The sequence below is a fragment of the Benincasa hispida genome, chromosome 1, assembly GCF_027475165.1.
Source record: "Benincasa hispida cultivar pf3 chromosome 1, pf3_genome.v1.1, whole genome shotgun sequence".
Lineage (NCBI taxonomy): Eukaryota > Viridiplantae > Streptophyta > Magnoliopsida > Cucurbitales > Cucurbitaceae > Benincasa > Benincasa hispida.
In genome coordinates this window covers 6627800-6640912 of record NC_143478.1, presented here as the reverse complement: position 1 = coordinate 6640912, position 13113 = coordinate 6627800, and the positions used below count along the sequence as shown (strand labels likewise).

At 36.0% G+C, this 13113-nt stretch overlaps 2 protein-coding genes across 2 annotated transcripts; one reads left to right on the top strand and one right to left on the bottom strand.

Moving 5' to 3' along the window:
• The first annotated feature begins 403 nt into the window (after positions 1–403).
• Positions 404–5198, top strand: LOC120074639 (UBX domain-containing protein). Its single transcript, XM_039027828.2, has 10 exons — positions 404–682; positions 1381–1442; positions 1588–1975; positions 2445–2525; positions 2609–2707; positions 2815–2877; positions 3103–3318; positions 3875–4021; positions 4575–4631; positions 4826–5198. The coding sequence occupies exons 1-10, from the start codon at positions 599–601 to the stop codon at positions 4931–4933; spliced, it is 1305 nt and encodes a 434-aa protein (XP_038883756.1). The 5' UTR covers positions 404–598; the 3' UTR covers positions 4934–5198.
• Positions 5199–5496: 298 nt separating this feature from the next.
• LOC120074632 (S-adenosyl-L-methionine-dependent methyltransferases superfamily protein) lies at positions 5497–10023 on the bottom strand. The gene is made up of 6 exons (XM_039027816.2): positions 8893–10023; positions 7323–7533; positions 6924–7221; positions 6215–6607; positions 6007–6084; positions 5497–5926 (listed from the first exon to the last, which is right to left on the bottom strand). Exons 1-6 carry the CDS (start codon positions 9565–9567, stop codon positions 5671–5673), a joined length of 1911 nt encoding a protein of 636 aa, XP_038883744.1. The 5' UTR covers positions 9568–10023; the 3' UTR covers positions 5497–5670.
• Positions 10024–13113: the final 3090 nt, after the last annotated feature.

Sequence of the window (13113 nt, the reverse complement as noted above, 5' to 3'; positions counted from 1 at the left end):
CCCTGTTACTATTCGAGATACCTTGAAGAATGTCTTCAAGAATTGTTGTTTCTATTTGAGGCTCGTGAGAGAAAGTTTTACGTGAAGAAAGGTTTTAGGGTAATATATCTTGAACTCTTTTTTTTTTCTTGTAAAAGCATGTTGTAGGTTAACTTCAAAATCCTTATCTACTGTATGTTTACTGTAAATTATGTTTTCAATAGTTAATGGAATTTGAATGATCCACTTCCGTTCAAGGATCTCTTCAATACGAGTTTCTTGAGTAATGGTAATCACCAACGAAGATCGATGGGTGGAACCATTAAAAATATTAAAGGGAGAAAGAGATTGGGGAGAGTTAGGGTAAGTTGGTTAGATAATGTAACTCAACCTTAAAGTTAAAAATCGAATAGTCAAAAAGCCTCCCCTACAATAGGCCAATTTGTCCGAAACTTTACCTTTCAATCAAAACAAAAGAAAGAAAAACAAAACCAAAAAGGCGCGCAATCTTGTAGTTCGTCTATATATATACATAGCGTATCGCACTCTTCTTCCACAAGTCCACCCAAAATCCCTTCTTTCTCTCTGCCTCTGCCAATTCCCGAGACAATTCGGAGCAATGTTCCGGCCGGATCAAGAAGCGGTCGAAACCTTCATGAGAATCACCGGCGCTTCCGAGTCTCTCGCCCTGCGCAAGCTCGAGGTCCAATTCTCTTGTTCGAGTTCATAATTTTCCGATCTCGTACCTTTTTTTTAATCTAATTTTGTTCTCGTTATGTAGCCGCTTCTCCGATTTACTGCATTGTTCTGATTAAGCCACATTTCATTGGTAGATTGACTTCGTTATGATTTCTTTTATTAATCGGCATTTGGTTCCTTCCTTGTTTGGTTATCAATCGCTTTGTTTTGAGAGTCCGAGAGAGTAATGTGGTGAAATTTGAAAGGTAATGCTTGATTTACTTTTGCCCCTTAGACAATGGCTGGAATAAAAGTTCATATGACGACAATTTGATTTTATGGTTTCGTCTATATATCGTTCTGTATGAATTGAGTTTAGATAGCGTAATTTTTGTTAATTTCTTATGTCAATAATGGTTATTAGATTACGGACTTTGCCTTTTGCTCAACTTCCTTTGATTCTTCTTTGAGACATCTTCTGCTTATTATTGGGATTCTTCATCATGGTCACACAGGTTTGCGTAATTATAATATCTTTACATGATCTATAGAATATCGATCATTTGATTTCCTATGTCATCCCTATTGTATGCGTCGTTTTATCCTCTAGACCTATAAAACATGTAACTTGAATGTGAGCTTAGAAAATTTAGCTGCCTGGGGTTTTTACCTAAACTTATTAGAGTTAGAGTTCTAGTCATCTAACATTATGGTCGTGGGCAGGAATACAGAGGCAATGTCAATGCAGCAGTCAATTCTCATTTCAGTGAAGGGTACAGTTTCAAGTATGTAGTTTCACATTATCTAATTTTAGTATTTTTCAGTCTCTACCTCCTTTTATTTTTATTTTGCAATATGCTGGCTTCATCTGTTTAGTTGTACACAATGCTTATGTCTTCTATTTTCTTTATTCTGTTCTTTCTTGCTCAGTCAATATGTTGCACCCACCAACCCAGAGCATAACTACACTAATGCAAGTGGTGGGAGTCAAGGTGGACAATATGGGCTTTGGCCACTTTTTAATGCTGCCAGAAGTTTCAGACCATCAAACCTTCTTGATCCAAATTATAGAAGAAATTTTTTTGACCAGATGCGTAGATATCCATCATTTGGCCTTCCATCTTCTAATTCACATTCACGACCAGGAGGTATGGGGCCAATTCCTTCAGAGTTCAATAGCTTTCCTGCACAACCTTCTCATCAAGCATGGAGAGCCAACTTTTTGGATGAAAATTACAATTCATCATCCAGGAATCAGATAAGAGAGAGTGACACCGAGGATGAAATGCTCAGAGCTGCTATCGAGGCTTCAAAACAGGTTGAAAAAATTGATCTATGCTTGCAGGCATTGTTGGACATATATGCTAGTTCTTGATTGTATGTTATATATATATTTTTAGTAACATATATACTAGTTCGATGATAGAGGAGTTCCTCCTCCATCCGCCTTTTAAAGATAAAGGTTGTTTTCTTTGGTTTGTGGGGGTGTGTAATTTTATGGGATCTTTGGTAGGAGAGAAACAACATAGTGTTTCGTGGAGTGGAGAGAGACCCTATTGAGGTTTGGTTGTTAGTTAGGTTTCATGTCTCTATTTGGGCTTCGGTTTCAAAGACTTTTTGTAATTATTCCCTAGGCAATATCTTAACTAGTGTCCCTTTCTCTAAGGGGTTTTGTGGGCTTAGTTTTCTTGTATGCCCTTATATTTCTTTTTAATTTTTTTTTCCCAATGAAAGCAGTTGTTTCTATTAAAAAAAAAAAAAGACATAATCTGCATATTCTGTTGTAGGATTCTGATCTTGAGCTCTTACAAAGGCAACTTCAGCAGGAGGAAGAGGATCTTGCTCGTGCAGTTTCATTGTCGTTGAGAGTATTGTACTCCCCTTTTCTTAAAGAAAATAAAAATTGATAGTTTGATGCTTGTCCATATCTTAAAAGCTGAATTGACTTCAGATGGCCGAGCAAGAGAAAGCAATCCGTGAGCTGATGGTAGAGAACAAAGATGAAGCTACAAGCATAGGAAGGAGAGAACCTAGCAACAGTGGACCAAAGGTATTGGTCACTGTTTGTCATTTGTGCCCTTTGTGCCTTTTATGCTTCTCACTGACTTAGATCTGTATTTTATTTCACAAAAATTATCTGTTCATCAAAATGCCTAGGAGTGCAAAGGGGGAACTAGTACTCATCACCAGCATGAACGAGGTGCTTTTTATCCTAAAGAGGTAATATGGTACAGGTTTATCTCTTGATTTGTTACCATATATATATATGTGATTGGCACGTACACTCATGCACAAACATTTATGACAATGACTTTGTACTTTATATTATGAGAATATGTTAGGACGTCCAACTTCCCTCTGGCATGCTTGATGAGGGAAGAAGTAACGTGTCTTTCATTTTTATGGGAACTTGATTCATGTTCTTTTTTTCCCTGAACTTAAAAGTGGGATGGCATCACTTCCAAGGAGTTAAGTGAATCGGTATTGCTTGAAGCTGCCCTTTTTAGGGGAGTTTCTGACAACTTCTCAGAGAACTCCATGCCGGCATCTCATTTGCAAAAGGATAAAATTCAAGGCACAAGTGAGGGCAGTGATCTGCTACCCGTGCCATGTTTCTCAATACCATCCTCATCAACACAGCAATCACGACAGCAACAAAAGGTTTGATTCTGTTTCCCATGGTTTAAGCTTGCAGTAATTTGTGCTATATGTACTGTACTGTGACATGTTTGATGCTTGGGGATGATGAGTATTTAGCCATAGACCTTATATTGAACTATGACTTTTAAAATGTTATTAGTCTATTTTCCTATCTATTTCTGGACTATTATTTATTTATTTAATTTCATGCTCCTTCACCGAACTTCATGTTTTATTCCTATTTTTTTTACTTGGAAAATAACAACAAAATTTTAATAAAAGAGTATTCATTTACCTTTCATGCTTGGTTCATTGTTGATGTGCGTTTGATGGTGCCTAATGTGGTTCACTTACAGCCTTCACACATTTTATTTCTGCTCTTAAATTCATAGGTAATATAGAACATTATCAATTTGAGAATATCATCCTCGTATGTTGTGTTCAAACTTCATGATCATTTAATCCCTTTTCAATATTTGTAATAATGGATCAAACTTCTCTATCTATATTTGAAGATAAGCAAGTATTAACAATGGATTTTCATCCTTGAACCTCTGATTCACCATGGATATAACAGGAGACAGTAAGAAGTTTAGCTGCTCAAGGAGGAGCTCCATTTCCTCCGGAACCAGAAATAAATGATAAAGATTCAATGACCCTTCTTCTTCGACTGCCAGATGGACACCGCCATGAACGACGCTTTCTCAAGTCTGACAAACTTCAGGTAAAATTTCATGGATGCTCAGTAGGATTGCAAGAATTTTGTTTAGGCCAAATGTGTTTTTGTACCTAAGATTATGATATTTTTCAATTTACTCCTTTTTGTTTTGACATTTTAACAACTATGCCGCTTGTTGGTGAATGTTTAAAATTAGTTTGTGATAATCTTACATTGCACAGTAATTGGAGAAGTAATTAGGTTTCACTTGAGGGTTTTTTGTTTTGTTTTTGTTTTTTTTTTTTAAATAATTAAAAAAAATCCTCATCCAAATTTTACACGATACTAATGAGTTATATAGTTTAGAGAAATGATTAGGTTTCACTTAAGAAGATTTTCTAATTCCTCTTCCAAATTCCTAAAAGGTAGTATAAATTTTGATTCTTCTTCTTTTTAAGTGGCTTCATTTCTCGTCTAAATTTTTGCTAACTACCATGCAACGAAAGGCTGGATGCTTATATTTCCAATTTTGACCTTCACTGACGGGAAGGGTATAGTTAAAGAATACTAAAATGTAAAGGACCACTGAACTGACTTTGGCTTTCTTGTTATGGCGTAGCTTCTTTTCAACTTCATTGATGACAAACTAGCTATGAAGCCTGGCACATATAAAGTGGTAAGCTGGCAAATTTTCTCCTGCCGTTGATTCCTAAAACAGTTGCTAACTTGGTTGGCATAATACTGCAGCGTTTTCAAATTTTAACCATGCCCTTGTACTTGTACCGTTTGTTTATGGCATTTTAGCGAATACATTCACAATAACATCATGAATAATCAATCCGAGTTTCACATCTAATTTTTTATGAACAGGCAAGGCCATATCCGAGATGTACTTTTGGAGTTGAAGACGGTTCAATGATGTTGAGAGATCTCGGCCTCACTGGCAAGCAAGAAGCCTTGTTTGTGGAGTTAATATAGTATAACATTTTGCACCAACTACTTTCGAATTGAAGCCAAAACTGGATATGATGGGTGACAATGCAGACAGGTGCTCAAGCTCCATATAGTTTATGTATATGAATAGTTGAAAACTATTGGTGTGTCGGTGGCTAAAAGAAACGAGAGTTCTTTGAACAAGGGGCTGTTTGAGTGATCTTAATTTATGCTTCTTAATAGATGATTCTGTTTAAATCAATTGACTTGATTAATACTATTCTATGTCAGATCTGAAGTCTTGACAAAAGTCATTTGGTCCATGTCCCTGTTAGGTTAGATTTCTAGCAAATTTCCCATATTACATCCTTTCATTGTTTGCCATAAAAGTAGAATTTCAACATTTGAGTTTTATACTTAGTACAGGTAACTGTGCCATTTGTACTACCAAACATCAAAGCTGTTCTCGAGAGCCTCTCTCTGACTCTTAGCTCGTGGTAAAACGTTGACTTCAAGATTGAATGTGAATTTGATAGTTTATGATCCGTTTGTATGCATAATACAGACTGTTTATTTGTTGGGTTTGAAATGTTGTACTGATATTTCAATTTGGTACCTCAATAATTCTTCTTTTTAAAATAATTTGTCACTGTGATACAACCTCCGAAAGTCCCTTCACAAAAAATGGGTATTAAAAAAATGAATTTATGATCAGAGTTATTGACCGCAAAGATTAGAAAGGTAAAAGGAATGGCACTTTGAATCAAATCGTTGGGACACTGCTAGCTCTCAGAAGATGTTTGCTTTTCTTGATTTTCTTCTTCAGGTGCAGGTGCAGTCCAATACTGCTTGGTTGCCACCAATATCTTCTCTCTCTGATGGGGTCCTTTCTCATGGTCTGCGATTCGGCATTCCCATTGCATAGCCTCTGCAATGTTCTTGACCTCCACCAACACATCCACGTCGTCTCTGAGGATCACGCTGCCCTGTGGCCGAAGAATCCTGTCCATTTCCAGCAGAATATCCTCCATTTCACATCTGCAACACAGGTACAATTTCCTCACAAGTTAGTTTTCAAGCATTTTGCGAAGAATATTTTAATATGCAGTCTAAGTTACCTGTCCTTGTACATACTGAAGATCGAATCGCCATGAATGAAGTCGTATGTTCGAGGATAAGTTGACATCGCCTCGCACCTAAGATCAGTTGGCATTTTCAAGTCAAAGTGATTATATAGCACACTAATACAAAGTACTACAACTTGCTTGTGTTGTATTTGTCAAGTTTAGTTTGCTGCAGTTAAGGATGCATTTTAGTTCTACATACCAATTTTGATATGTTCCGATAAGTCCTCGTTCGTAGATGACTCCAAGGGTGTTAAAATTCGCTTCGACAGGGACGACGTTCATGACCCACAGAGGATCATCAATTAGGGCAGCTGCAAAGCCACCCAAGAACGAGTTCATGTCGAGCAAATTGCGGTATCTCCCGGGCTCGGCAAGCTGGTTGTCCAAGGCCTTGTAATGTGCTACTCTCTTTCTCCACAATTCCGTATTTTCAGTGAAGTTTTCTGCTGTGATTTGCTTTAAACTCCCACTGCTAATTCTTGGTGGAACAGACGTCAGTCTCTCTGGCCAGTTGAGCAGCTGCCCACCAGCTGTTTCTTTTATATCAGACACTTCAGGAAGTGGGGTCAGACAAGGCTCCATTTTAGTGTACCTGCACTTAGACAGAAAAGTATAAATACAAGGTAATAAGTATTATGACTGAAAAAGATGGAAACTGTTCTCTCTGTATAGTTATCGAAATGAGGAATTGATTTCTGTTGATTCTTGGAAACAAAACCAAGCTTAGAATAAAGAAATAGCCGATGGAAGAAGCAAAGAGCCCAATCCCTTGAGCATCTTTTTGGATATCAAACTTTTTAATCACTTTGGTTTTGGTATCACTGCCAAAGTGAGATCACTGGTCGACTCTGGCTTTTAGCTTTGAATATCTTTAGAAAAAAAGAATCAAGGCCAAACAGTTTACGAACCATGCGGTATCGGGGTCCTGTCCCTGGCAAAAGTTGGGGAATTTAAAGACTTTGCGATTCTTTTTACAGTGAATATGGTTGGTTGGTTTTTGCCAAATTGCAATATCATCCTTCTGCTTTAACTTTTTCCAGCAAAGGCTTTTAGCCACAGCCTCGATTTTCGCCTGCTCGTCTTGGAGATCCCCCGTCGTTCTGTTCCAACCTTTCCAGTGATTTTCCCAGTTTATCGGTGGCCCGGAAAGAACCCAATAGCCACCAGGCCTTAGAATCCTGTCGACTTCGATCAAGTACATTCCATCTGCTCCACATAGAAGATGAAATAACTTGGAATGAAAATGAATGAATGAGAATACCTGTGGTAGTTAGTACTTGGAATGGAAGAAAGACGTAGAAAAATACCAGATTGAGCCCAGGGAATGAGGCAGCGAGAACAGTGTGCCATGTCGAAGGCTCGAGACGGATAGGGAAGCCTAATGGAAGCAAGAACTCCGATCAAAGTGGGAACTCCGCGTTCGAGTGCAAATTGAACTTGCGCTTCATGAGTGTCTCTAGGTGCAAATGACATTGTCACTATGTTCCTTGACAATAAGTATGCCCCCCAACTTGCCACCTTACCAAACAACAACAAATCATTCGTTTCTCAATACAATGGTTTCTACTTTCTTTATTATTTTTTAAAGGACTTAATGCAATATTACTACCATACAGAAACAGTTTAACAAATTTATTGACAGCATTATTTTCATTTCTTCAAAGTTAATCAAATTTTGGAAATTTTAATTAAATATAATTTAATTATATATAAATGTAAAGACATAATAGTGAAAATAAATTGAGGAAGCAGGTAATGACAGGCTCTGTACCCTGTTTGGAAAAACTATGTTCCATTTTTCAGTTTTTTTCCCCCCTTCAACTTGAGCTTTTTATAGTCAATACGTTTAATGCAAATTCCCTTTTCTTCTCAAATTCAGCTGCACCTTCCTCACTTACCATATGTATAAAACATATACTGCCAATATTTTCCTTCAAACGTAACTAAAATAATAAATGCTAAATTATAAAAAACACTCCTAGACTCTACCCTACTTTCAAAATGCCAATATTGACTTCTCGCTAATGTTTAAAAAATATATATATGAGGTAGAAATTAATCGAAAAGTTAAATAAAATTTAAGACTAGAAACAGTACGACAATGATCTGAAATGGTGAGGAATAATATTCAATTTTTGAAAGAATAAAGTTATTTTTAAAACCGTAGACAAAATTTCAAAGCATTTTTTTAAGAAAATAACTTCACCCCTAACAAAATTCATAGTTTACAGTCGGCTAAAATTAATGTCCATTAGCTAGAATCACATGCATCCATCTGCACCAATACCTGCTGAGAAATTTTCCAAAATTATAGTTGCCTCTAATTTTTAGCAATTTGTCATCAATAATTAAAATTACGTAGAACCAATTAAAATAACAAAAAATTATTTACAAATATTTTCCCATATATATATATATATATACATGACGTGCGTGGCACTTCTCCATTGGTCGGTGCCGCTTTTCACTGAACGTAAACATTACATATATTATCTATTAAGAGTCAAACTAGTCACCAAATTAATTATTATTATTATAATAATAACATTTTTTAAATAATAATAACAACAACAATTATATTTTAAAAAAAAAAAAATATCTTCAGCCAGCTAAATATCCGTATGTGGAATGCTAGACGTGAAAAGGCAGTCAAAAACAAGAAATAAAAAAGATAATTGTGGGCAATTGGATGGATATTATTTTCTAAAAAAATAAATAAATTTGAAAACTAAAATTTCTTTATTGGCACTCGCCAAGTGAAAAGTCTCATTTATTCCCATTGTTGGAATTTTCAAAATAGTAAATTCAATGAATTTGAATCAAGGCGGCCGGTTTAAACCGGCCGGTTCAGAAAATAGTCGAAAAATCGTTACGTACCCCACAGCCGGTGTCAACGGCGGTTCTGATGGATCCGTCGGCGAGATTGATCAATTTTCCGATATCGTCGATATAGGCGTCGGCCCCACGAGGGAACATGGTACCGCCGCCGGGAAATCTGAACCGGTCATTCTCGAACCGGACCCAATTCTGATTCTTTTTCTCCACTGTCAATTCCTTATGCGGAACATTCGAAAACCAGGCGAAATCCCGGCTCTCCGGCCATCGGAACGGCACCTTGTAGCCGGGTGGCGCCGGAATCCGGCACTTCAGAATCTCACCGGCGACCGGGCAGTGCCTCTCTCTGTAAATCAATCGGTCCCTGTCGAATTTGAGCGACCTTTCTCGGTCTTCACAGGGTGTGTATTCATAGAGCTTCGGGTCGCACGAAGGGAGGTTAGGGCGACGCGCTTTCTGGACAACAGGGAGGTCGGCGGCGGTGTGATGGGCGGCGAAATCGAGATCGACGACGGCGTTAACGGTGGAATTTTCGAAGGCGGCATCGGCGGCTGTAGTTGTCGTACATGCGTAATTTCTGCCGGCGAATAAGATGGATTTTCCGACGGACTGTTGCCAAACGCCAACAAGGTAAAAGACTGCGCAGAGGATCGTGACCAGAGTTATCGTATAGAGATTTAGCCTACCGGCTTTGAATGAGAAATGGTTCACCGCCATTGAAAAATTCAAGAAACAGGGGAAAACGAGCAACAGAACCACACCCTAAAAAACAGAGTCTCTCTCTCTAACTCTGTGGATTTAATTTCAATGAAGAGAGAGAGAGAAAGACATATTGAAAGAAGAAGAAGATGAAGAAAGTGGGTGTGGAGATTTGGACTTTTTAAAGGGAAGGTGACGACTGAGGCATTCAAGAACAGGGGAGGGAGAGAGAGAAAGAAGATGGCGGCGCATGAGGAACACGCGCGGAAGCGCCGCCGTTGATGGCGGAGATAAAAAGAAAAAGTTGGATTTTTTTTTTTTAAGAGGAATTTTTTGTGGATTTGTTAGACAGAGTGATTGTACTTGTAAGATAATTTATTTATTTGATGTTATAGAAATTAGAGAATATTTATGAATATTCTCGTGTTTGTTTCTCTTCCAAATTCATAATGTATGGAAGTTCTTGTTCTTGATATTCGAGATTTTTTTTTGCACATACTTTTAAAACAGTCTTATTCGATTACGACGTCTTAATTTTGGTTTCTTCCATTTTGTTCCCCATTCTAAAATGAAATAAATATTTACTTACAAATATTATATAAATTTCCTTCCATGTTCGTTTCACTGTTCTAATTTTGAAAACAAAATTTTAAAAATAAGGGATTCAATAAAAATAAAATTAGAAATGAGATTCTAATTTAAACAATTATTTAAAATGTATTTCATAAAATTAATTGTAGTTATCTACGAGTATTCGGTTGACAATAAACTATTATTAAATTATTTATGAATATGATTTATGTTAAAAAAATTTATATAATAATTATTTAGTAATATTATATAATTCATAATACATTACATAATACGTATTATGTTTTTAAAAAATGAGTTGAGTTTATAACCTGATATATCGTATTTTCAAATGTTTTTATTTATTTATTTCATATAACTCTGAATTTTTAAATTTTAAAATCCAAAATCTGAATATAAGGCAAACATAACAATATTGTTTTTAAAATGTTAACGGTTTCGATTACAAAATCTGAAAATAGTTTTCAGAAATAGAATCCGAGTTGTCTACGATATTTGTTGTGCTTAAATGAAAACATAAAACAAAATCTGAATTATCTATCAAATAGGTCCTAAAAGACTTATTTTTTTTTTAGAAAATTTGAAAACAAAAAATTTAATAGAAACTTGTTGAGATATATGATTGGTACTTGGTAGAGAATTCAACTCACTGAATAAGTTGACTATAAACTATTACAGGGCAGTTGCAAATATAGCAATCAAATATATAGTATTAATAAATAGAGTACAATTCAAGAGAATTTGCAAATATAGCAAAATTTAAATCCAACTGATAGAGTCTATTAGTGATAAACTATATCATTAATAGGAGTCTACATTCATGCATAGGCTTGACAATAAATTTATCGATGAAAAAATTAACAAAAGAAATAAAACATTTATTTCATTAAATAAAGTTCTCAAATAAAAAATCTTGAAACACCGTTGGGGGTACCTGACCCAAACTTAGAATAAGTTGCAATTAAACAAATTAACAAATGAATAAATGAAATAACCATTAATTTTAAAATGCTAGACTCCTAAACCAGACCCTATCAAATAAAACCTAAGTGCGGAAGCGAGAACATGTCCCAATGGTCGGGTCATGGATCCCTCTTGTCATTCACCGATCTATCTTTATCTTTACCTGAAAAACATGAAGAGAAAATGATGAGTATATAAAAATACCCAGTAAGCAACCCACTACTGAGCCCACCATATCAACTATTAGACTTCCTATAAGGACTAAGGGCACATTACGCATCGTAGGTATAGGCATAGGCATAAGCATAAGGGGTGAACCTGGAGACATGCTTTCATAGGTAGTGACCTAGAGGGACATGGTCACAAATATAAGTGGTGATCCCAAGGGAGCACCATACATAGGCATAAAGTGTGAGCCCGAAGGCTCACTACATGCGATGTGCATAGGTCAGTAAAAATGCTAACAACCACTATAATTCAACTTACGCATAAGCATACCGTCATAGTCATAAATCATGCTTAAGAGATTTCAAAACAGTCTCTAAATCCATCCATCAATCAAACATGCATCAAAACATAATATCAAGATCCATGGCATAAACATAAACTTCCACAAATTCAACTGACTAACAAGCATGTCATAATATTCCAAACCAACACAGGACCTATATTAACATATACTTGGGTTCGAGGGTGAACCGGCGGTAGTTAACTTACCTTGATATTCAGTCCATGTAAATAGCGAACCAAATCCCTCCTTATCTTAAGTGAAACTCTTGAATTGACAACCATAATTATAACCTCACTTGCAAAAACACGAACCCAACCATCTCCAACCCACCTAATAAAAGTGTAGCTTAACAGGAATTTCATTTGAGCTTCACACATGAAGCCCTATCTAGACGTAAACCAAATTGATCTAAAATTTTACTAGGTAGCAGCCCACAATGCCCGAATTCTCCAACCTATAACCCAAAATTTGTGGGTAGTAACAAATTAGAACTAAAAGTTAGTGGTTAACTAAGGTACGAAAAATCCCTCTAACCAAAACAAAAAACTCACCCAAATGGAGACAAACAGTGGCTAAGGATGACAGTGGTTGAGCGCAGTGGCTGGTGATTGAAATTCCACACGATAGAGGTGTTAGAGTTAGATAACATGCAACAGAAGTATCAAAGATCTATAAGCATTCAAATTCACTGATTTTGGTAGAAACTAAAGCATGCTCTTCTAAAAAGAGGGTTTTAAGATCATGCCTTTGAAGAACTATCTAAGAACTTGATTGTACAGCAACAGTCTTCACCAAAGATCACCGTGAACCACCTCAAGATCTTCTCCACTATCCTCTTGGAGCTTTAGACCGAGTTGTGGGACTCAAGAATAGCTTGAAATGATGAAGAATAGTGAAAAACTCACAGCAGCTCACTTTGAATAACTCTTTCTTTTCACTGAAATTTTCTCTCAAAATTTATGTGTTAGCATCATTTCAAATCACTTCAAACTTCTTTATTTATTGCAGATAAACATGCAAAGAAGAGAAATGCATGGCTTGCAACTCATGCTTGGAGTATTAATGAAGAGAAGGAAATGGACTTTGTGTGAGCATGAAGAAGATGATATTGGAAAATCAATATTTTCCATTTTGTAGGCATGCAAAACCGATTTTCTAATTTTCTTTGAAAATCAAAATTTGATTTCAAAACCATTTTGATTTATAAAACTGAAAAATGATTTTCTAAAATTAATTTAAAATATTAATTAATTTAATATCAAATATTAAATTAATTTCTGCACAATAATCATCATATATTTAAATCATATTTAAATATATATTCTCCTATTCCGTTTAATTTGACGTTTCAAATTAATTTCTCAAGCTACTCTAAAGCTTAATCATTTACGAGTTAGTAGGGTGACCTCGCGGACCTACAGATCATGGGCTCTAACAATTCGAGATTAATTGGCTAAATTCATTAGTCCAATCTAACCCTCATTCGTTAACTAATGGGA

Excerpts from the sequence above, each read along its gene's own strand:
- LOC120074632 (XM_039027816.2), bottom strand. The coding sequence starts at position 9,567 with ATGGCGGTGAACCATTTCTCATTCAAAGCCGGTAGGCTAAATCTCTAT. Across the intron at positions 7,534-8,892 it reads CCGTTGACACCGGCTGTGGG|GTGGCAAGTTGGGGGGCATA; the intron begins GTACGTAACGAT and ends TTGTTTGGTAAG. Across the intron at positions 6,608-6,923 it reads CAGGACCCCGATACCGCATG|GTACACTAAAATGGAGCCTT; the intron begins GTTCGTAAACTG and ends GTCTAAGTGCAG.
- LOC120074639 (XM_039027828.2), top strand. The coding sequence starts at position 599 with ATGTTCCGGCCGGATCAAGAAGCGGTCGAAACCTTCATGAGAATCACC. Across the intron at positions 1,976-2,444 it reads CTATCGAGGCTTCAAAACAG|GATTCTGATCTTGAGCTCTT; the intron begins GTTGAAAAAATT and ends ATTCTGTTGTAG. Across the intron at positions 2,878-3,102 it reads GTGCTTTTTATCCTAAAGAG|TGGGATGGCATCACTTCCAA; the intron begins GTAATATGGTAC and ends TGAACTTAAAAG.